This window comes from Strongylocentrotus purpuratus, unplaced genomic scaffold (assembly GCF_000002235.5).
Source record: "Strongylocentrotus purpuratus isolate Spur 01 unplaced genomic scaffold, Spur_5.0 spur5_scaffold_3, whole genome shotgun sequence".
Taxonomy (NCBI): Eukaryota; Metazoa; Echinodermata; class Echinoidea; order Camarodonta; family Strongylocentrotidae; genus Strongylocentrotus; species Strongylocentrotus purpuratus.
Window position 1 is genome coordinate 25,662,824 of NW_022145609.1, and position 25,195 is coordinate 25,688,018.

The 25,195-nt window shown below is 36.8% G+C and overlaps 1 protein-coding gene across 1 annotated transcript in view; it reads right to left on the reverse strand.

The window, feature by feature from the left end:
* Nucleotides 1-6,303: 6,303 nt before the first annotated feature.
* LOC763596 (nuclear pore complex protein Nup155) overlaps nt 6,304-25,195 on the reverse strand; it is a 32,193-nt gene continuing 13,301 nt past the window's right edge. The window contains exons 17-33 of the mRNA XM_030996359.1: nt 24,625-24,719; nt 23,010-23,143; nt 22,396-22,455; nt 20,315-20,446; nt 19,437-19,514; nt 18,592-18,652; nt 17,942-18,077; nt 17,060-17,210; nt 16,570-16,674; nt 15,947-16,101; nt 15,269-15,398; nt 14,855-14,971; nt 13,797-13,917; nt 13,097-13,207; nt 12,117-12,253; nt 8,468-8,574; nt 6,304-6,677 (exon numbers count right to left, since the gene is read on the reverse strand). Of these exons, the coding sequence (XP_030852219.1) occupies nt 6,521-6,677; nt 8,468-8,574; nt 12,117-12,253; nt 13,097-13,207; nt 13,797-13,917; nt 14,855-14,971; nt 15,269-15,398; nt 15,947-16,101; nt 16,570-16,674; nt 17,060-17,210; nt 17,942-18,077; nt 18,592-18,652; nt 19,437-19,514; nt 20,315-20,446; nt 22,396-22,455; nt 23,010-23,143; nt 24,625-24,719 (1,987 nt within the window). The 3' untranslated portion in view covers nt 6,304-6,520. The remainder of the gene's footprint in view (nt 6,678-8,467; nt 8,575-12,116; nt 12,254-13,096; nt 13,208-13,796; nt 13,918-14,854; nt 14,972-15,268; nt 15,399-15,946; nt 16,102-16,569; nt 16,675-17,059; nt 17,211-17,941; nt 18,078-18,591; nt 18,653-19,436; nt 19,515-20,314; nt 20,447-22,395; nt 22,456-23,009; nt 23,144-24,624; nt 24,720-25,195) is intronic.

Genomic DNA, 25,195 nt, shown 5'->3' on the forward strand with positions numbered 1-25,195 from the left:
TTTGGAGACTGTAGATGGAGCGGGAACAGCCTCCGCTTTCTTCATTTTTGCGGGAACAACCTCCGCTTTTCTCTTTTTTTGCGGGAAAAACCTCCTCTAATTTCATAGATTTTTTCCCGCCCGTCCAAGTCGACGAGCCATCAGAGCCAGCAGAGCAGTTTATGGGCCAAAGGGAAATCTTTAGCCCTTCACTCCTCTACACCTGTTTTTAAACTTTAAGCTCAGGACCGGCGCTAATTATTGTTTTCCATAGCCCTATGCTATTTTAATCATAGTTTATTTACAAGTAGATAGTGTACAATGGTTCTGTTTAAAATTCAACTGTTTTATTTGAGACGGTCAAATTGAGTCAACTGAGGCTCTGTTTGTTCACACATTTAGTCCTGGCTGGAGAGTTTTTTGTTATAAGCAGAGGCTGCCTCCTTGCACTTCTCAAGGAGTTTTGCACTGAACTGAACTTGGTGACAACTTGTTTTCTTAGCACAGCTTTATACTTTCTGTGTGAGGAAATCTGACAAACTATGTGTGCCAAGACTTGGGCGAAACTCTGTGGAGTTCTTTTTTAAAATTTAATTTTTTTCATATATTTTATTCCAAAAATCTTTAATCTTATAAAAAGATAGACTAGTACCCTGAATACAGTCAATAGCTGCAATTGAAAAACTTTGGCAAGGCAGTAAAACAACTATTGGTTATAGTACATCAAAAACAACAATGCTTAATTAAAGTACATATTAACGCTATCTTTATATCTACTTTATTGCATATAATCCAACCAACAATTATTATCGTACATCTTTCTTTACTCTTTCTTACAAATAATCACCTCCAACATGTACATGCACTTTACTCAACCATACATGAACATATTCAACAACTAAAATTTTAAACATATGCTAACACCAACTAACTCAAGATCAATACGTCTACCTCATTTACATAACTTTCCTTTAATATTCATTTAACATCATGCTTCATAGTTTTTGAAAACTATTTCCAAAACCACGACAAAAACAATACAGTTATATATCAATTTTCCCCTTAAAACTCTGTGGAGTTTTTGCGTACAAGACTAAAGAGCCTTTCATCTTCAGCATTGCTATGAGCAACTGACAGGATAGCAGACATGACTCTAGGAAGGTGAACATACTTCTTCTTGTGGGTAGACTTGTCCTTTATTTGAGATATGGCCACCCACAACTCATGAGCTCTTTGGTCAAGAGACACACCTTCAAGCTGATCTACCTGGTAATGAGCAAACTCAAGCTCCTGCTGGTCTACTTGCTCTTCCATACTAGGCTAGTACATTGAATAAGAACAGGAGCGGTGTGCTCTTGTTTCCCAACATTTCCTCATGAACATGATGGATAGGATGGATGCAGAAGCGGTGTTTGCCCCCACCCCCATCCCTGCCTTGTGCGTACTGTCGGCTCAATTGGGTATTAGACAAAATGATAATTAGACTTTATAGTGATAATTGGACCAAATGCTAATTAGACAAAGTGGTGATTGGTCCACATGGTTATTAAACGAAATGATTGACCAGTTCGCTTGAGGATTATCTGTCGGTGTTGTCCCTTTGTAATTTTATTTTAGTTTTGCGGTCGTCGTGGAAGATCTGTGCGAATGGTAATCCGCATTCCCTCCGTCTGAACATAGCTGGACTGTCGGCTGGGTCTTGGATGTTCAAAGGCGTGTAGGACGTTGTCACAGTCCGCTATCCGATTATGGGCTCCAGGGCGTTGTTCGTAGCCGGTCGTGTGGCTGCTGCGGTATTCCTAGGTAGTCTATGGGCATTAATAAGCTGAATTTATTTTGCGTCGTCGGTGGTGATTCCTAGTATCTTCGCAATCGTAGCTGTCGTTTTTTCAAAGACATCCCCGTGAGCCGTAAACTAGGGTCTTCCATAAAATAGGAGGTTTCGTTTTTGCATGTGTATTTCTTGTTGCGTTATTTTCTCCTCAAATTCTTCCCACACTTTGGCTATTTCTGACTCTAAGCTGGGCAACTTGTCAGATTCAATATCATTTAAACAGCAGAAGGGGTTGTTAACCTGTCATCCTCGTCACCAAACACTAGTACATGAAATGATGATAAAATAACCCAAGCAAGAGCGAGAAATAATTTCATACATTCATTTTTTAGTGTTCCAAGGCCACCATTATCAATTAGTCTACATAATTCCCCTGTAGCACACACATGGTTTCAAAACATCAAACTCATCATACGATTTGGAAACCCATCGTGTATTTTTCTTTAACTTTATTTTAGGCTTTAGATAACGAGAGTCAGGCTCGAATAGCACATGTGCTATTTTAAATTCTATTTTACCATCGATCCCAAACTCATTGTAAAAAGTTATTTATTGTTTTACTCTTGACACTAAATTTACTAATAACCATTTTATAATTTTTTTATAATGTACATGTATGTCGCTGTTGAACATGTATTTTAATTCATGTCATGTTTATATTTATGTTATATTGACATTGTCATTGTACATTTATATAACTTTTATTTCAATGGTTTCAATGGTGGTGAATAAATAAATAAAATTCAATCCAATTCAATTCTTGTATGCTATTGCAAAATGTATAATTAGTTTTTTTAATGAAAGTGTTAATATTTGCCAATTGCCATTCAGGGGGCTCGATCAAGTATTGTACCTTCCAAACACAAGCTTAGGGACCATTAAAAAATCTTTAATTAAAGGACTCTGTAGTTTCTATAATGGTCAGTATTAATAATAGATGTGTAAATTCTTTTCATCCTTCCATGAACTACATGCAGTGACTAAATATTTAACTTTTATCATGCAACTGCGAGTGTAGATGCTCAAGATTACTGCGTATCTCATGGAAGGAGGAATTACATGTGATAGTATTACATACATTTCCTAGTTTTTGCTTGTTATCAAATACGTTAAGGGGCATGATTTTTGTATTTTGTTTTATTTTGTAACGACAGAATGTCTTATTTTAAGCCATGTTCTATCTTTACCTAATAAGTATCAACTATTTTATCTTAGGGACGTTGCGCTTCAAACATTTTTGTTTATATGCATTGTTCCTACTACATATCTCAATGTAACCCACTGTATTTTATTATCTGTAAACAGTAATTTTACATGGTGAATAAATCAAACAAACAAACAAACAAACATAGAAAATAAGAGAGGAGGATTGAAAGATAGTGAGGCAGGGATAGAGAGAAGAGGAATAGAGAAAAAAAAGAGAGATAGAGAAAGACAGACATCAATGATTTATGCTAGTGAGCCTCCCTTAACAATTTATTGTCTAGGTGGCATCACCAATCGAGTGATGTTTGTAAGGAGAAACTATTGTAGAATTTGGTTCATATACATGTAAATCAAACATCTAACAGATTCACTCATTTTCTGTGTACTTACATAGTCGACTCCCAGGCCAGGCAGTCGGGCACCTTGTCATGTTTTAATAGGGTCTATACTGGTTAAATTTCTGTGTCTGTAGTAAAAATAAATGATATTGAAGTAAAACTGAAGAAGATTCATATTTATTTGAAGGGCTGGCCCATATATTTCTTTTTTACATCGGTCTTTATTTTCTTTTGCGTACAGAATTTGAGAAGTGCTCTTTGAGATTAATTTCTGGCTTATTTGACCCTTAATGTGGCCTGTATATAATACATATGTGCCTAATAAAGATCACAGAATTTGATCGTCTTTGTTCGTATTATTTCTTTGTCGTTAATGTTGTTTTATTACCCGTTTGGGTGGGGGGGGGGGGGGGAGGTTTTTCAAAATGCAATAGACCCTCTTTAATATCTTACTACTAATCAAGTATACTTGTCTGAAAATCAATAAATGACAATGTTCAAAGATGGAAAAAAAAGTGCATGTAGAGGTTACATGGTTTGATTGGGTAGGCCTAATAATTTTATTTTCAATGTTTGATGCTTTTATAATGATCAGTAAATATGCACATTGTATGGACATGTTGGTTGAGTGACCTCTTGCATTCCATTTTCAAACTTGAAATGTCAACATGTCACGAGTAATAAAAATGAACCAAAAGACAGAGAGTGGGAGAGGGGGAAGAGAGAGAAAGAGATATGGAAGATAGCAGGAGGGAAGTAATCAGAGAGAGAACAAGAAAGTAAAGTGTTGGAAAATGTTGGAGGGAAGGAAAGAGAGGGTGGACAAGAAAGAAGGCCAGAGAGGGAGAATTTTTTGTTGTTGTGTTTTTTTTTTGTGTTTTTTTTTTTTTTGGGGGGGGGGGGTGGGGTGGTGAGATGTCAGAATGATCAGTTGCACTGTTTATTCAGAAGTGGTTTGTACTCGCTCAATATTACTCACCGATCCACTCAGTCAGCTACCCACTCAAAAAAGGGGAAAGGAAATAAGGTCTGAATCATTTTATTGGATCATGTTTTTTTAATTTTAATTTTTCTTGGGAAAACAAAAATGTACAAACATACATCACGTTATAAGTTTCAAAGAGTTTGCGATTTTCTTTCCTGTACAAAACGTTGATATGTGCTTCATGGTCAATGTACAATTCAATTTCTTATCAAGAATTCTTATAATCAGAATCATGAATAGGATATACTTGAAGTTAACAAGATGAAGAGAGAAGTCTATTTTCACAACTCCCAAGCATGCATCCGTGCTAATAATTTGTGCTTTATAAACAGATATCTTAAACTGCCTTAAAAAAATGAGGATTCAATCCTAAAAATACATGACTGCTTCGTTGGAATGTGTGACTTCTAAAGAGGCCCTGGGTTCTGTTTCATAAAATTTGTTATCAATAACAAATTACAATAGCTATTATAAGCTACCGGTACTAAAATAGTTGCATTTCATTTATAAGTGTTGGCAAATTTGTTATAGAATTGTGACTTGGTTATTGATAAGTTTTATGAAACAGGCCCTGAAACCAGTCCACAAAATGTTCTTTTCAAACCCATGGTCATTGTAAAAGACAACTAACAGAAGAATCCCTTTTTCCAAATCAAAATATTCTGATAGACTATGTGACTTTTGTTTAAAACAAAATTGTCCATCACAGCTACAAGATACATCAATTAGATACCTGTACACATATGTTTATCATCTACAGGAAAAATAATTGAAAATATGAATTCCATATAAATATAAATATTTCGCCATACTACAATGACACTCGATCACATATTCGAGTAGTGCATCGCTTTAGTATAGCCCTGCTAGCTATAGGATCAGGCAAAATATAAAGGAAAACATGAAATATTTCATACAATGTACAGAATTTAAAGATAAAATTGAGTTCAGCAGGGTTCTCAGTTTCTCACAGAAATTTGAGGACCAAATTCCATGGCTTTCAAGGACTTTCCATGACCCACATTTGCCATTTTCCATGACCAGATAAGTACCATTTTGGTAGGGGCTGGGGCAGCGGCATGCAGGTGGCGTACAAATACCACGCAATGTTTTGTGGGACCCAAAAGTGGAATTCACATGAGATGTAACTTCTGTGATCTTGTCCCATAAACTGAACAATATTTTTTCACGGAAGAAAAAAATGTCTGAATGGTTTCTCCATGAAGAATCCCCATTTCTCTTTAAAGGGATTGGGTATCTTTGCCTCAGATCATGCTGCAATGATAATTATAAACCTTTAGGTCAGTCAGGAATCCCATGACTTTTACAAGCCGATCACCTGTCTGATTATCAAGATATTTAAATTGGAAATCAAAATTTCAAAAAACGTTTTCCTAACAGTTTTTATTGGGCAAAATGAGTATAGTAAAACCAGTCACTCAAATATTTTTTACTTTTTTGAGGCACTTCATGATCATTTCGAAGAGCAATTTTATTGGGGGCTTCAATATTACACCATATCACAGACACTGACAATGCGTAGGGCCACACATCTCAGATTTGTAAAACTGGAAACATTGGTAAACAATGCCTTTAATATCTCTCCCTTCTCCCTTCTAATTAAATGAAGGCAAGTAACCTTTTCTCAGAGGTTTCAGGAGATTTGGAGGCTTCAACCCTGCTTGAATAAAGTCCTTGCAAACTGCATTTCTATCATTTTAAATAAAGGAGCAAGGTAGGTAGGACTGTTTTCATCTTTCTCGCCTGATTGGCCTACTTTCCAAGTGAACTTGTCAATGATAGTGGAGTGGGATTCTCTATCATGCTTGGTTGTTAGCATCCTCTCGAGGCACATTGATCCTGCTTCCTAGCAAACTTAAGAGGGCGCTCATATACCATCTATACACAGAGTTTGGCCGACTTGGTTTCACTGGGTCACAATATGGCGTATATTCTTTTGTTTTGTGCTTGCCCAACAAAGCAGTAGTCGCCATATTGTGTCCAACTCGAACCAAGTTGGCCACACTCCTGTGTATAGATAGCTCTGGCACGGTTGATTTGCATCCTTTCTAAATGAACTTGTCAAAGCTAGTAGAGTGGGATTGTCTATAATGCTCGGGTGTTTATAGCATCCTCTAGAGGCACATTGCTTCAAAGCAAACTTGAGAGGGCGCTCCCTTATCTCGCACGGTTGATTTGCATCCTATCCAAACGGCTCTGCAGGTCATTAAAGCTAGCCAGGTAGGACTGTATTATGTTTGGCCTGCCGGGGGTAGCTTCTAGCTCCACCTTGTAACTAGCGATGGCGTCCAGCGTGGAGTTGATGAAGAGACGCCTAGGATGAAGAGCAAAAAAGGCATTAAAGTGCAGGAAATTCTTTTAAAGTGCGGGTTCATTAAAAATCTCAAATATGGCAAATAGCGTATTACTAGAAACTGTTAAGCTAACAGATGGCCATCATGCAAGTTTTAGGTCAACTACATATCGGGTGATTTATAAAAATACAAATAAAACAACCTCCATAGCATCTGGGATATGCGAGAGATTCACCGGAAAAATAACAATGTTTTAATGCCGTCACAATATGAACCAACCCTGCGCAAGCAGACGACATCCCATAAAGAATGAACATAATTGCAATGCTTTTATTTCTCAAATTATATTGAGTTTAGTGTATATAAATGTGAAGGAATTTTACACCATTCAAAAAGGGATATGACCCCCATTCTTATAACCAAATTCTTTTTTTTGTAAATAAACAGGATAGGGGTTAATGAACAATCAAAGAAACCACACTTTCAAATTAAAAAACCTCCGGAATGATAGCACGGACGTCATTTGTTCCCTCTTGAAACGCCGAACATGCCGCTGTGTATGCAGCTGAAAATACAATGGCGTCTTATTTTGTTTACAAGCGACGGATTCCCTTCTTTTTTTTTATCCTTGCATTTTTCATCAAAATAATACCATGCACAGGGTTTAGAGTGAGGCAATAGATTAAAAATTTCACCTGAGGGTGTTGAAGTAAGAGAAATAACTGAAGAAAAGATGACAAAACAGGCACTGATATTGTGTGACATGTCATGGGACATCGTCTGCTTATGCACATCATGTTCAACATGTGACGTCATATCTCAGCAGCGACTGGGGAGCCTTTTCAGGTGCTATGTCGGGGCTACATCTGAGCGTTTTGTAAATGTTAATAATCATTACTTCAAATGTTTCCAAGCATTGGCTTTTGATAACCTTGGCCAATCAAAGTGTCACCTTTGCAATAATGACATTAAAGTTAGTTTTTTAAATCAATGAACCCTCTCTTTAAAGATGCACAGTAGTGGGTCTTCATGGGAATTGAACACCATTTTGGTGTTTACCCAATAACGGCCGTTTTCAGTCAGCATGAGTGTACTTCACTTTTACTTGAGATAGAGGCAAGCTGGAGTATTTTCTGTTAGGACCACAACTTTTTAAAAGTAAATTGGCTTAATAACTCATCTTAAAGACAATATATAGAACTTTGCAGGAATTACAAATATGTCATGTATGTCTTATCTGTGAAATTTAAACATTAACAGTGTCCTAGTATTCAAATGATGCAAGGAAACCTGTTTACTTTCTAGACATCACTGTTAGACACTATTGACTGACTGAATGACATCTGTTTTTCTTTGGTAATAATGTACATAAAATGAGCTGTAACAGGTACATGAGCATTATTTTTCTACATCAATAACCCACTTCTTGTAATGGCCAAAATTAAAGTGAATGAATCTTTGTGCAGCACAAAACGTACGACCATTCAGTAAAAGGGTCTGAAAATCAGACTATTACTTAGGTGATTGCAATCACTTAAGTCAATTCGACAACTAACGGTCATTTTTCCCCATTAAAAGACATTTTCAAGCCCTTTTGTTTTGAGGGAAGTTCTAAATTAGTATTGTCTTTCAAATGCTGTTGGAATTTAACTTTTTCATTTTTTTGGCCTGCAAATGGGACATAGTACCTTTAATGCAGATACATTGGTTTTCTTGGTCCATGTCATTATTCATGGCAAATAAATCCCAATTTAGGTGTACTGTAATGATCGCATGCCCCTTCACAAGTACAAGAGATTACTCTACCTACCTATCCTGTAGAGGTACCAGGGCAGCATTATCAGTGAATGCTGATAGAAGAGAAGCGATGACTCGCAGCATGTGCTGAGGGTTACGAGATGTCTGCCAGAATGGATCCTAGGTATAGCAAACAAAACAAGTGTCCTTAGTTCTTTGAAGTGAGTAAAGGGTATTTAATAGAGGATTTTGTTTTTAAAGATAAAGACCAGTTAGGCCTAAAATAAAAACTTGTTGTATTGCCCTTTGCAACCGACACAATAATCTGAAAATCTACGGTCGGCATTTTAATAAAAAAATTAAAACAGATTTTAATTGATTTTTAATTTTTTTTTTATTAATGAATAAAAAAATATGTATTTTGTTTGTTTAAATGGGATATAAATGCATAAAATCAAATTGTTCAAAAATTCTCACTCGTGCAAACCATGAATAATTATGAGGTGAAAAAGATATCAATGGAATGATGACGCTGAAACACATGTATTAAAGCATTAAAAACTGAGAAATATCAGCCAAAAGAGAGCGGGAAAAAAAAAACAACAAAAACATTCAAATCTGAAAAATATCGGCCCAAAGAGGGCGACGAAAAAAAAAGTTAAAAAAAAAACTTTTCCGATCGACCGACCCATGTTCTGGCACCCAAAGGGCAATACAACAAGTTTTTATTTTAGGCCTTATGGTCATGCGATTTCATTGTGAAAGAAATGTTGTGGAATCGATCAGAAAAGGTTGATCTTCTAGCATATAAGTATTGGTGTGTACTGCAAGGTTCTGGAATCATCAAAATGATAAGAAATTTGGCCCAGTCTTGGTAACGTTACAAGCACTGTACACAGAAAGATGTATATATGGGACTACGCGACACATGCACGATATTTATCAGGTCAAAATAGATATAATAATTTACCAAATATATCAATTAGTAGGCGGTTTCTCGGCAAAATTTGTATCATCACGTATTAGTCAAAACATATTCTTTCACATGATTGGTAATAAGAGGTTCCATTTCATTTTTTGAGAGAGGGGGGGGGGGGGGGGAGGGGGGTTTCCAAAACTGGTCTTTAACTTTAAGACCTGTTTATTTCTTTGTACAAAGTGATTTTACTGGTCATAGATGTTTTTTCTCTTTTCCTCATATGCGGCATTTTATTACTTTATATCATTTAAAAAAAATTGCATATAAAGTTTAATTACAATATATATACATAATCAACAGACTGATAAAAATAAAATAGGGTAGACAAAAAGAAAGTGGAAGGGAAAGATCAAGGCATGAATAGAAATGCGTAAAAGGTGTAACTTAGAAAGATACATCTTGATATTACTCATTACTTTTTCTTTGTTTCTGTACTGCCAATTGCTGGTCATAGATGATATATAATCTTTTCCCATCTAACAGCATTATAGCCTCTTTTTTTTTTTTTTTTTAGCGACTGAGGTAATTATACATAGAAATATAGTAATAAAACGATACTTGACTCAAATAATCTCTGTGACTTTTGTAATAAACATAATACATCTGTAATAAACTTGAACAAGAAAATTCCCTTCGTCAAAAATGTTGGTTAAATATTTGCATATGAACCTTACACCCGCATTTATGTCTTACAACCTACTTTCACCATTTCTTAAAGCCCCTCCGCACTAGTTTGGCCAGGAGGGATAAGACCTCGTTGCATGGTCACTGACAGGTGGTTATCTCATCAAATCAGCTCTCAATTAACATGAGAAAAAGGGGACCATGGGGGACCAATGGTCACCGATTAGGCGTTGTTTGCTATATAGAGGGCGCAAGTAGCTATAAGTAGTGCAGTGGGGCTTAAAGACCTATTTATTTCTTTGTAGAAAGTGATTATTCTGGTCATAGATGATTATAATCTTTTCCCATCAACAGGAATATACCTTCTTTTTTCAAGTGACTGAGGTTATTATACATGGAAATATAGTAATAAAACAATACTTGACTCAAATAATCTCTGCGACTTTTGTAGTAAACATAACACATCTGTAATAAACTTAGATGAGAACATTCCCTTTTTAAACTAGATGGAATTTTGACTGCGTGCAGTCGAAAATGATGCCTCCGCCATAGAGCAATTTAAACAAGTTTGGAGTTTAAATCTCCAGTGGTTCTTGAGATATCATGATAACAATCTCAATGTATGGAATTTCATAAGTTGACCTCTGTGACCCTTGACCTTTGACCTACGTGCTCCAAAATCTAATCAGATTGTCTTCCTTTGGTGATACACACTATCATTAAGTTTGAAGTTTAAATCTCCAGTGGTTCTTGAGATATTATGATATGGTGATACATACTATCATTAAGTTTGAAGTGAACATTCTCCAGTGGTTCTTGAGATATCACGATAACGATCTCAATGTATGGAATTTCATAAGTTGACCTCTGTGACCCTTGACCTTTGACCTACGTGCTCCAAAATCTAATCAGATTGTCTTCCTATGGTGATACATACTATCCTTAAGTTTGAAGTTTTTACATCTCCAGTGGTTCTTGAGATATCGCGCTAACAAACTCAATACAAGGAATTTCATAAGTTGACCTCTATGACCCTTGACCTTTGACCTACGTGCTCCAAAATGTAATCAGATTGTTTTCCTATAGTGATACACACTATCACTACGTTTGAAGTTTAAATCTTCAGTGGTTCTTGAGATATCATGATAACAATCTCAATGTATGGAATTTCATAAGTTGACCTCTGTGACCCTTGACCTTTGACCTACGTGCTCCAAAATCTAATCAGATTGTCTTCCTATGGTGATACACACTATCATTAAGTTTGAAGTTTAAATCTCCAGTGGTTCTTGAGATATTATGATAACAATCTCAATGTATGGAATTTCATAAGTTGACCTCTGTGACCCTTGACCTTTGACCTACGTGCTCCAAAATCTACTCAGATCGTCTTCCTATGGTGATACATACTATCCTTAAGTTTGAAGTTTTTACATCTCCAGTGGTTCTTGAGATATCGCGCTAACAAACTCAATACAAGGAATTTCATAAGTTGACCTCTATGACCCTTGACCTTTGACCTACGTGCTCCAAAATGTAATCAGATTGTTTTCCTATAGTGATACACACTTTCACTAAGTTTGAAGTTTAAATCTTCAGTGGTTCTTGAGATATCATGATAACAATCTCAATGTATGGAATTTCATAAGTTGACCTCTGTGACCCTTGACCTTTGACATACGTGCTCCAAAATCTAATCAGATCGTCTTCCTATGGTGATACATACTATCCTTAAGTTTGAAGTTTAAATCTCAAATGGTTCTTGAGATATCGCGCTAACAAACTCAATACAAGGAATTTCATAAGTTGACCTCTGTGACCTGTGACCTTTGACCTACGTACTCCAAAATCTAATCAGATCGTCTTCCTATGGTGATAAATACTATTCCCGAGTCTTAAGTTTAAATCTTAAATGGTTCTTGAGATATTGTGATAACGGTCAAACGGGACGGACGTACGGACGTACGGACGGACAACCCGAAAACATGATGCCTCCGGCACCACCTTCGGTGGCGGAGGCATAAAAATGTTGGTCAAATATTTGCATATGTACTTTACACCCGCATTTATGTCCTACAACCTGCTTTCACCATTTCATAAAGATTTGGGGGAGTCTCACCTTAGCTCTGAAGTGTCTGTCGTACACGCAGTGTAGTTTAGGAAGGGGTACGTCTGCAGCCAGCAGAGTCTTGAACACCCACGACACGCTCCAGTCTAATTCACAGTTTTTCTTCTCCAGGTGCAACACCAAGAAATCTAAACGATGGTTTAGGGGGAAAATGTGAGAATTTAGTTTAAAGGGATTGGGTAACTTTGTCTCAGATTCTGAAACAAAATCCTGGATTTGGCTCATGCTGCAATCATAATTATAAACCTTTAGGTCAGTCAGGAACCCCATGACTTTTACAAGCCGATCGCCTGTCTGATTATCAAGATATTTATGAATGGGAATCAAAGTTTAAAAATTAGTTTTCTGTAACGGTTTTTATAACAATACTGTCTATCGGGGCAAATGAGTATGGTAAAACCGGTCACTCAAAGAGTTTAGTTTTTTACTTCATGATCATTTTGAAGCGCAATTTTTTTTAAGGGCTTCAATATTACACCATATCACATTCCATAATGTTAAACGATGCCTTTTACCAAGTCCCCAGGATCATAAATAATAAGTTGTAATGAGTCAACTGCAACATCATTGAAAACTTGAATTAGACAGGTCGATTTTCAACTTTTTTTGGTTTTCTTCCACTAAATATGTGAATAAGCAGTAGCTGGTAGGAAAGTAATCCTTGAATGCTTTCATCACTTTAGGGCAGCTGGGCTAAAACCCAGGGTAACATCAGTACTTAGTAGGTGAATCAAGCATCCCCTGGGATGAGCTCAATATGAATGTAGCTATTATGTCTACAATTAGTTGATGATTTAGTGATTTTATTATCACATAATTTGACTGAATCAGATAATTGTAAAAGCTTGAACAATCGAAAACCAAGAACTTCCTATTTTCATGCCCATTTCTAATATCTCTAGTCTCTTTATTGCTAGTATTCTTGAATAATCGCTCATCAGCTGTAACCTTAGGTGCAACTCGATACTTACCCAAGGGAAAGTATCTCTCTGACGTGCTGTAAATCTTGCCTAAGCTAATCAAAAGTTTACTCAGGATGGCCATACGGGTAGCAGCCAGCTTGTCCCCACTTTGGAATAGCTCTGAAAGAAAGGCACACAAACAAATACAAATTTAAGACATTGCATGTAAACTGTTTAAACTCTGTGCAATAAAATAAATTAGAAATAACAACAAAATAATACATATAGAAATTCACAAAAATAATGCCATACCAAATTTTATTTCAAATTTGGCAATGTTATTCAAATTCTTTTCCAAAAGATTGATACTTCATGTATCAGATAAAAGACCAATAAATATGTAAAAATATCTTATTTGCATAAATTATGAAAAAGTATTCAATAAGTATATTTTCATGAAGAATTTTGCACAGTTCCTATTTACATGCATCTTGATGTCAATGCTAAATTTCATGTCGAGCAGCCCTCCATGAGCAAGATCAAATTTTTTTATAACAAAATTTTCATTAAAATGATGCACAGGTCTCCTTTACATGCGTGTCTATGACCATGTAACATTTTGTGTAAAATGGATCTCCCAAAGCCGAGATTGAGATTACAACACCCCCCTCGGTCACGGAAAATAAGCTCTCAATACTCCCAAAAAGCCTAGTTAAAATAGGAGTAATGGACCATGCTTCAAACTTCACTTTTTAGAAAGTTTATAAACCTTTATCAATAATCTCTCGCCACAGTTCTTGAATGAGTTCCTCATCGAAGTGACCGGCACAGTGGACAATGGCCAGCTTGCATCTGGACAGGTCAAACCCACTGGCAAAGTCACCATAAAGCTGCAGTCAAGAAAAAATAGAACATTTGACATCGATAGAAATTAGAGGCCGGCCCATAACAAAATGTACTTGTACTGGACAATACGATAAAACGTGTCGATGTGCAGAGGGTCATAATTCCCTGACATCACACTTGGTGGAATTACCATTGATGGGTGTACGAAATCGCGGCACAAAGCAAACCCGTGGTCCCATCAAGAAATCCCCCCTAGTCTCTCAGAGAGTCTTTGGGTGCGGAATATGTAAGATAATGACTTTACAATATGGGGGATGGGTGGAAAATGCAGGGCATTACATAAGGCCTGTTGGTCATAAAACTGAAGGCTAATCCTGTTGACTGACAACACCCGTTATTGGGTCAACACCCAAATGGTGTTTAATTCCCAAAAGAGAGCCCACTACTATGCGTCTTTAACCCATATGTTCTAATTTGCTGCCCTGTACTGCTCTTATCCAGCCGGCAACAACAGGTTCATGCAGTTGTCCTCAATCAGCAAAAAGAGGGCAGCACATAGAAAGTGACAGGATGTCTTATCAGAAAAAAAATACCCACAGCCAAATTTTCAAAATCCTGGATTTAGCTATGCTGCAATGATAATTATAAACCTGTAGGTCAGTCAGGAACCCCATGAAGCCGATTGCCTGTCTGATTATCAAGATATTTATGATTGGAAATCGAAATCAAATTTGGCATTTGCCAAACGGTTTTCATTACACTACAGTCTATTGGGGAAAACGGGTATGGTAAAACCGGTCAATCAAAGAATTTTACTCTTTTGAGGCACTTTTTCTTGATCATTTTGAATCACAATTTTTTTTAGGGCTTCAATATTACACCGTATCACAGACACTGCTAACACGTAGGGCCATGCATCTCAGATTTAACATTGTTAAACGATGCCTTTAATGAACTACCAGTGAAAATAGATACACTTACTTTGGTAATGTCAATCAACTCCGAGTCGAGGACGGAGAGGGCATTCTGTACATGTGGGTCGCTATGGTTACACGACTGAGAGATGGCTTCATACACCTGTAACTGGAGGCGGGCCACCTGGGAGAAATACGAAACTGGTTAAAATCGCTGCCATCTTTTTATCAGTCAACCGATCTGATTCTCTTCAACCACTATCGCTCCATAGGTCAAAACAACAGATTATTTTCATAGACAAAGTTCGGCACAAACCTTAAAAATTGAATCTGATTTATTAAAGATATGTATATAGGATTACACAGACATGTTGCATAAAAATCAAATATAAGAATATTTTTAGGTTGCCAGAGAAAGTTATCAGTCAGGAACTAACACACAAAAAACAAAACAATATTGTGAAAAACTATTTCTTTCTACCTCAAGTTTCTCTTCAATTTCATGCAGGAATTCTCCTTCACTTGCCGAGCTTGTCCTCAGACTGCTGCTCTTGCTGCACATCACTGCACGAGAAAAGTACTCTATTCTTTGCTGTAGCTTCACATCCGTACTGAAAGGAGAAGCAAGATTGACATGATTATGCACCAGTCTATGAACAGCAATCCTCAATCAGCCAAACCATTTATCAGAAATTTTATTTTCCCTTAAGATAATTTTTTGGTCATACATGCATCCTAAACATAATTATTGCAAATATGATTCTATACAACCCCTGTATGGAAAAAATCTATTCCATCATCAATAACAAACAAAATGAAATTTCATGAAATTTTATGAACAGAACAAATTCAAGAGGAGCTTGCAAGATAGGTCATAGAGTTGCCAATTTGTGTTTAATTGATAGGAACTTCAAAAATTCATAACTACACAATTTTTAATCTGAATTTGCTCAAAACTTTTACTGACCTGTTATCCTCTCATTTTTCTGCTTCTATTGAAACCAACTTGATATCAGAGTGGACTTCACCCATTAACCGTTAACCTATAGAGTGCAAGGTTTTTCTATTATAAAGATTGACTTTATACACTCTACCTTAATGCAAATTACATGTATTTCTTTTATGTGATTGGTACGCTTCTAACTGGTCAGGTTCTTACCTGTGTCTCTCCGCTAGCTTCAAGAGGATCCTAGAAGCGGCCGGGTAGTTCTTGCTCTTCTCATGATACTTCCACAGCAGATCCAACATCTCCAGACTATCAGTGTTGTAGTTGACGGCCCGCTTGATGTACGGCTCAACAAAGGGCGAAGGTATCTGACAGAAATCGAGAGGGTGCAGCAAAATGTACATAAAGTGAAGTGAACATTTTAAACTTCCTTCAAAAATAAGTAAGGTAAATAAAGTGGAGAGAATCAAAGATAAATTTACTTAATGTTTAAAGTACTTCTGTGCCTGGTTTCTAATTTTTTAAAGGAATATCAATGGACAGAATCATATACCGTATATCTCTGAGTATAAGGTCTTTCACAGCATGGGTTTTTGAACGCTGAAGCCTGAAATAAGACGCGATTTGGCTTGCTGCCTACAGAGTCTGCAAAAAACATTTTATTTTTAGGCTTAAAAATAGGGGTCTTAAAAAAAGCATTGTGTGACAAAAAGCATAAATTCATTTGACTTCAGATCTAGGTATGATTTTTTTTTAATTGACTTGTAATAAGATAATATGGAATTATAAGAGTTGATACAAAGGCTTTGACTTGGTTAGGTTTACTGGTTTCTTACCGCTAGTAGTTGTTCCTTGAGGCCTTTGTTGACCAGCCAATCGTAGAGGGTGACATGGAAGAGTTCATCGTCTGAGACAAGGCACTTGTGCATCATAGCATCAAACTAAACAAAAGATAGTACACATGGTTTTCAAAGGTAGTACAGAGGCAATTCCCATACGTATGGTTTTGAAGCATAGTATACTACTGTAATTAAGGTCATTCGAAATGGGTTTTCACATTTATATGTTCAAATACTCCAGATCTGCATAACAGAATAAGGCCACTCATTTAGGCACACACAATGAATATACCGGTACATAAAGAGAAAATCACAATTTAAACAATTTAAAAATCTATGCAAAACATTTCAGTCCATATTTCATCAAAATTGTCATCAGCAACAATACTTCAACAATCTAACCTCAACAGTTGACAAAATAATTTTAAAAAAATGTCACACCAGGCACATGCCAATTTGCTTGGTCTCTGTATGAATGTTGACTTACATAATGTTCCGCATCTGTATTAGAGAGTCTGTTTGGATCAGGCTTAGGAGGAGAACCTGGTCTGTTGGGTACCGCTGGAGAAGAGGGCTGGGCCTGGCTGGCAGACAGCAACTGGTCTAAGATGTCTGTGATGGACTTGTAACATTCAAATCTAGGAATAAGAATGTAAAATGTATAAACATGTAACATTTCAAAATATGAAATGGATATAACTACAAAACCTGTGGTCTGGTACAAAGTCATGTGTGTACAGTGCTTTTCACTGAAAGTTCAAAACCCCTTCACTTAAAGTACAAGTCCACTCCACTGAAAAGTTGAGCTGATTAGATAGACAAAAAATTTAAAAGCCCATATACCTGTATAACTTAATTTTGGAAAATGGTGCTTAGACTCATTTTTAATTTTTGTTGTATTAATGAGCAAAGAACAAGTTAATTATCGAGCCGGCTCTCCCCACAATGCACTTTTTTGTGACGTAAGGTCCTCGCAACACAGATTCGTAATGTAACCAAATTTAATGCATACGTCTTTGTGAAGTGCCTCGATCGATACAAACTATTTCATTCACCTGATAAGAATAATGAAATACAATTATTCTTATCAGGTGAATGAAATAGTTTGTATTGAGGCACTTCACAGAGAAGTATACATTAAATTTGGTTACATTACGAAATAGCCCAATGTCAGAATGTATACTGCTGGCATTTTCGTTGTGAGGAGCTAACGTCACATCTGTACGGCAAATTAAATGTTTTGTTCGAAATAACCGAAACAAAAATGGCTCTTAAAAATCTCCTGATTGAAGTACGCCCCTGATAATTGGCAGTTTTAACCTTTGATTTATTGCTAATAAATCGTTTTCAATAGGTTCAAGGTCATTACCGGGCTGAGAATGCTTCCATTCCGTGGGCGTCTTCAGGTTTCTTGCCATTCTTGTAGTAGATCAGAGCTAGGTTGTGAGGGTCCCTCTTGAAGGCAGCTGATAAGCACAGGTCTACCACGCCATCGTAGTAGTGGGCTGCAGAGAGTCAAAACAAACACGATTTATTTAGTGAATATTCATCAGCTTTCATGAATATTCATGATAGTCCCCGGAACCCAAACTAACCATTTTGGTCATCGAGCATTTGTGTATGTCACACCGGTCCTCTGGAACAAGCTGCCAAGTTACATTCAAATCATTCAATGCCTAGAAACCTATATTTATTATTATTATATTATAGCAGGCACTCCCTCATGAGCACATAGTTTATCATCTTTGTTGGTAAACACCAACTAATGGACATCACGAAGAGAAGCTGACAGATCATACTCTGTTGTAATAACTCTTTACTACCTATAGACTGAAACCCATGATTGCCACATTGTTGAGAGTGTTTACATAACATGCACATGCACATCATTATCATCATGATCATCACCATAACCATCACCACCACCATCATCATGGTTGTATCTTCATCGGGCTAGGGTCTTGATATGATACATATTGCTGCCACTGAATCTTTTCAAGAAGATATATTTCAACTGACCTTGGTGAAATTCTGCACATATTGCTGCCAGATTAAGCTGTTGACTCACTTCCTTGAAAAGCTGTTCAAAAAAAAAAAACACATGAGAATTCAGGGATGAGACAGAGAAAGGTCCCGTTTCGGCAGAAAACTTTCAAATATATTTATGTAAAAGGACACGTTTTCCTTGCATTTAAATTCTAAATTTGAGAAATATTTGTTACCTTATCTTGCTTAAAGGGACTCTATAACATTGTTCAGATGAGAGACAAATGCTGCTAAGGTGCAAAATTTATGATAATCTGCAAGTTTAAGTGAAAAACGGAGCATTATTAACAATAAAAATGGAGAAAACCTGATCTGATCGATTTCTAAATTCTCCCAACTATATCATTTTAACTACTGGTAAAGGAAAAATCCCCTTTAATTTCCGTTTTTGTTTCCCCCGTCTTGAAATCTTGAAATTGGTGGAAATACACAGATTGTCGGAGGAATCTCATGCCTGAGTATTACTTTACAGAAACCGATATTTTTTCTAACAGGGATACAATCAATAGATTTTCTGCCACATACAGGGACAGAGATTTGAACTACCCCTCAACAAAGCCGTGCTCCTATGACGTGCATTACAATCACGCACATAAAACAATAAAGATGTTCTTCTCTAAATTATCATGTTAACAAACAACCTCTCATCATAACTCTTATGCCTCATTTGGACATTGTGAAAAGAAATGTTTTTTCTGTGTAAAAAAAAAAAAAAAAAAAAAAAAAACAGATTCAGTGACATCACAACAGAACAGTGATGACATGAAATCTAGTCTCCATAGTTGTGTCATATCCACTGATAATGTTACCATAGTTACCTCCAACGATTCTCGGAGCAGTCTATCCCTGACGGACTTGGTTTCAGCCGTCATCGCTGCTTGTAACGTCTCATTGGCCTGGGTAGGAAATGAAAAGAATGACATTACACAATTAAAAGATTATTGCAAAGAGGCCTTAAATGAAAAGTCGGGGTTCCCACAGTAATTTGAAAACCAAATTCCATGACTTTTCATGACCCTTTAGTGCCTTTTTCCATGACTAGATAAGCATAATTTGTTATGGGTTGCAGCGGCGTACAAATACTACGCAGTTATTTGTGTTTGTGATTACCTCCATCTCCCCTCTCAACATCCATGACTTTCCATGAATTTCTAAGACTGTTGTTTGAATTTTCCACGAGTTTCATGATTTTCCAGGAAAATTAATTTGTCCATGACTTTCTAGGTTTTTCCATGACTACGGGAACCCTGAAAAGTGTCCCAATATGAAGCTCTCTTGAAAACTGATTTCACTCTTTTCAAAGAACCCATGTTAGGGAGACCTCCACTGGAAGACAGTGGGAAATAAATGGACACATCATTTTAGCAGATTCACAGTCGCTAATGTTACACTTTGTCTATTACATAGCCACAGCTTGAGTTCAATCAAACTTAAAAGTTTGAGTATCTTATTTGTGTCTTTTTCTAAAGCCCCACTGCACTAATTATAGCTACTTGCGCCCTCTATACAGCAATCAATGCCTAATTGGTGTCTGTTGGTCCCCCATGATCCCCTTTTTCTCATGTTGATTGAGAGCTGAGTTGATGAGTCAACCACCTGCCAGTGGCCTTGCAGGGAGGTCTAATACCTCTATGCCAAATTAGTGCAGAGGGGCTTTAAGAAACATTTTCTGAGCTTAAGGGCTGTCTTGTCTGACCTTTGTACATGTGGCATCGTTGGCGCTGTAGAGTGATGGGCACACTTCCCTCAGTCGGGTACTGATAGCTTCCGTTGTGCTGTTGTCACCGATGTATCGATTGATGAGGGCTGTGATGAGACTACCGCACATCTAATGAGTCAAATGAGAAAAAAATACAAAAATGTTGATGATAATAATAATATTCCGCTTTTATATAGCGCCCAATACATCGAAACGATGTGCCTAATCGCTTTACAAATATATTATTACCCCGGTCATCGGATTCAGGCTTACCCGCACACAATGTATGCACATTTTCCGCTCGCCACTCGCCATTTTACAAGCGCACACTTGCTCATCCTACCGGGTACCCATTTAACACCTGGGTGGAGAGTAGCAAGTGCAGGTAAATATCTTGCCAAAAGATATTAGTGCCGTGTCGTGATTCAAACCCTCGACCTTCACATCTCCAGTCAAGTGCCTTAAACCACTCGACCATCACACTAAAGTGATGATAAATGATGCCAATAATATGATCACTTTAACTTGTATTGATAATTATATACCTCACTTAAGAAATCCAGCCATCTGATTGGTCGAATTGCATTCATAAACTTCAACTGTTCCTGTAAAATTCTCGGTAACCATGCTTAAAACATTTCAATATTTTTAATAACCATGGTTATTAAAAATAGTTGGTCAGCCTCCATGGTTACCCCATAGGTTTACATGTTAAAAAATGGTTTGAGCGATGGAGGATGCCGTATGTGTGCGAAGGATTGGTCGGTAATTTCAATACAATTGAATCTCGATCGATCTTACCGACAATTTTATCTTGCATTGTTGACATGAAGACGAAAATAAACTTCCAAAAACAAAAAAACAACATCTGCCTATAGATCTTGATCTAAGTTCGTGCCAATATGCATTGCAAAAGTAAAAGAAGAGTCCGTATATGGAGCTTTTGCGAAGCATTCATCACACGCGAAGCCGGTTTCAATCCATTTTAATGTATATATTGGAGAAAACTGCCAAGCATGTTAACGGCGGGCCATAGCCGAGTGGTCTAAGCGTTGGTTTTCGGTACACCTCTTGTTGTACGCAAGAGTTTGAATCCCGTCTTCGACAAAAATGATAAATATTTTTAATTTTTCATTTTTTAGTCTATTTTTTTTCGGCATATAAAAGTATTAATGACTGCTTTAATATTCGAGAAATAGTTGTTTTCATACGCTCTCGGGAAGGTTACAATTGGGCTATTCCCCTCGGCAAGCCTCGGGGAATAGCACAATTCTAACCTTCCCTTGAGCGTAATAAAACAACTATTTCTCTCAAAGCAGTCATTAATACTATACTCTACTATATATTTTTTAAATTTTTTATTTGTATGTTTTATTAAATCAAAACTAATATCACAATATTTACAGGTTATCAATAACGATTGGTACATAACAAAAAAAAGATATATATAAACTCTACTATATATTTTGTACTAAAGTTGATGATAGTGGTAGAGGTGATGATGAAGAAGATGATGAGGTTTAGAGGTGTTGTGGTCCAGTGGATAAGTCTCCACACTGTGAACCTGAAGGTATAGGGTTCAAATCCCTGTTGCAATACTATCACCCTTTGGTAAGACATCATGCCTCACTCGACTCAAATGAGGTAAAAGGGTATTTGTCAGGGATTAATCCCATAAAATACTCCAGTGCTGTAACAACAGCCGTGCCAAAGCCAGGGTAATAATGGAGCGCCAAGAGAGGCAATATGCCAGACATGAGCGTTATACGAGACTCCACTATTATGATGATGATGATGATGATAATGATCATGGTTGTGGTGGTAGGGGTGGTATTTGTGGTGCTGCTGTTGATGATGATCATACCAGTGATGGTAATACTGATGATTATGATTATGATAATGATGGTGGTGGTATTGATAGGAATAATGATTATGAAAAGGGATATGTCCGTGTGTTATAAATCTACAAAAAACTTAACCTACAGGAGGGAAATAAATGTAAATCATGAACTTTACAGTTGAAAAAACATGATCTGTAACCTACGGTCACTAAATGTTTCAAGAACAGAATAACTCACCTCTTTTCCTCGTAATACAAGATCTCTAAATGTCATTTTCTTCAGTTCTTCTTGATCCATCTGCACAAAAGAGAAATATTCCTTTAAAGCCCCACTGCACTACTAATAGCTACTTGCGCCCTCTATATAGCAAACAATGCCTAATCGGTGACCATTGGTCCCCCATGATCCCCTTTTTCTTATGTTATTTGAGAACTTATTTGATGAGATAACCACCTGTCAGTGACCATGCAGGGAGGTCTAGTCCCTCCTGGCCAAACTAGTGCTGTGGGGCTTTTAAGTCTTAATTTTAATGCAACATTTCTCTTCATTTCGACATTGACATGCACATCTCAATATTGAAGAAATCAGGAAAAGTTGTATTATTCATTACTTTAACATTTACTTGACATTTTAGATGAAAGCTTGAGAATGTAGTCGACAATATTCCTGGTAGTTTTTAGAATCTGCAAGGTTCATTCGATTGTTGATGTAACTTGGAAATTAGTTCTTTCTTTACAATCAGTAGAAAAATTACCTGTTTTTGGTAAGTTTTTACTTGCATACTACTACTACTACTATTATTACTATTATTATGATATTATTATACAGTGTAATAATAATAATACAATTACCTGAGAAAGTGTTGCGGCTACAACGTGGAATTGATGATAGCAGAGTAGCTTCAGCATATCCAGAACCTCGACGGTCATGTCAACTAACTTCTGCAGATTCATCAGAGACTGTCTCTCATTAGCATAGATTTCGGCTTGACAAAGGAATCATAAAGAAACAAATTTAAAATTCAATCCTTGCTTAGCTGTTACTTTTACCATACATGCATAATAAAAGCTTAACACCAATAATAATAATAATAATCCGGTTTTTTATATAGCGCTCAATACACCGATCCAACGATGTACCTAAGCGCTTTACAGATATATTATTACCCCGGTCATCGGATTCAGGCTTACAAGCACACAATGTGTGCACATTTTCCACTCCCTGGGGAGCATTCCAGCCAGTCGCCATTTTACAGGCGCACACTTGCTCGTTCAACCACATGAACGTTCGCATCCCACCGGGTACCCATTTAACACCTGGGTGGAGAGTAGCAAGTGCAGGTAAATATCTTGCCAAAGGATATTAGTGCCGTGTCGGGATTCGAACCCTCGACCTTCACATCTACAGTCAAGCGCCTTAAACCACTCGACCACGACACTCCGAGGAAATGACCACGACAATCCGAGGAAATGGAATCCATGTAAATATATGTCCTTGCTTTTAGAGTACATTGAAACCCATATATAAAGACTACTCAAGGGAAACAAGAAGAAAAGTGGACTTAACAGGAAGATGGTCTTTATGTACAGGTTCCTTTATTACATGTTTCAATGGGAAAACATTTTCAAGGGAAACAAGGAATGTGGTCTTTATAGACAGGTGGTCTTTCCATGCAGGTGGTTGCTAAAGCAGGTTTGACTGTAACTACAAAACACAATGACAAAAAATAAGTCGGTGTTTGGTACTTGTTTTTTTCTTTTTCAAAAGGAACCATGTTTGCTTGGGGTTGCATGCTGTCATATCAGAAATGTTCAAATATCTGAAAACAAAACTAGCACTTCGCCAATAATGTAAAAGCAAATTTGTGAGTAGACTTGCGGACAAACTAAATTATCAGTGTGTGCAGAAAGACAAACTAATTTCATATCTTCTTCTTCCTTCAGTCAGGTGGCGCTAGCTGCGCTGCTGTGGCCATCACAAGTTTATCCCATTCTTCTCTGTCTGCTGTTTCTCTTGTTCCCGCTGACAGCTTTTTCCCTATCCATATGTGAATGTCTTTCAACCTGGAAATAGCAGGCCTGCCTCTTCTTTGCCTGGTTTCCACCGTTCCTGAGGGGTATTTCACAAAGATCCTAAATCGAACTTAACTCTAAATTGGACTTAAATATTATGGAGAGCCATTCGTAGCCTTAAAATAAAATATATTCAAAAGCAAAAATTCAAGTATTTTAGACTTTTCATAAATTCCACATGAAGAACATGAAATATCCTTGATAATAGAAAATATGAATGATTTGAATCAACATTTCATGCCTATTAAAATAACTTTTACAAATATCTTCAAAGATGCTAATGGCTTTCCATAATTTTCAAGTCCAACTTAGAGATAAGTTCAACCTAAGATCATTGTGAAACACCCCCTGTTCATATAGGTTACAATAAAGAGGGCGCTATTGCCTTAGTTACCTCTCATCCTGAGATGCTCTCTCTGCAAGGCAGGACCTCCGGAAACAAGAGTATCTCCTCGCATCATGTTGTTGCTAGGCATGCTATTTGCCATGCTGAAACACAGAGAAAGAGGGAATACAATACAAAATTAAATTAAAGAGCACCAACAAATATATAGGGGTTTTAAATGTCAAGGTAAGGGAAAGAGCACTGATAAAGAAAGAGGATTATATAATTTTGCAATTTATGAAACAGTGAGCACTTACGAGATAACAGGGCTTGAAATGTAACAGTAAGTGAAAGATTTTTACCAAATGAATATTCCTTTATGAAGAACTGTCCACTTGACGCATTGATAAATTAGCATTGTAATGTTTTTGGCTGGTGTTATATAGCAGTCATTCAATTTATACTATTAGCACCAACACCAACAATCTTCATTTTTCGGTTAAAAATAAACTCATATTTCTTTTTAAATCTTTGACTTTACTTTATTCCATTGAGGTATTTCTTGTCCTAGGGGGAATCGTCCTATTGGAAATTTTAAGGATGGAGGAGGTAATTGTCCCACTGTTAATTGCCAGGGGGG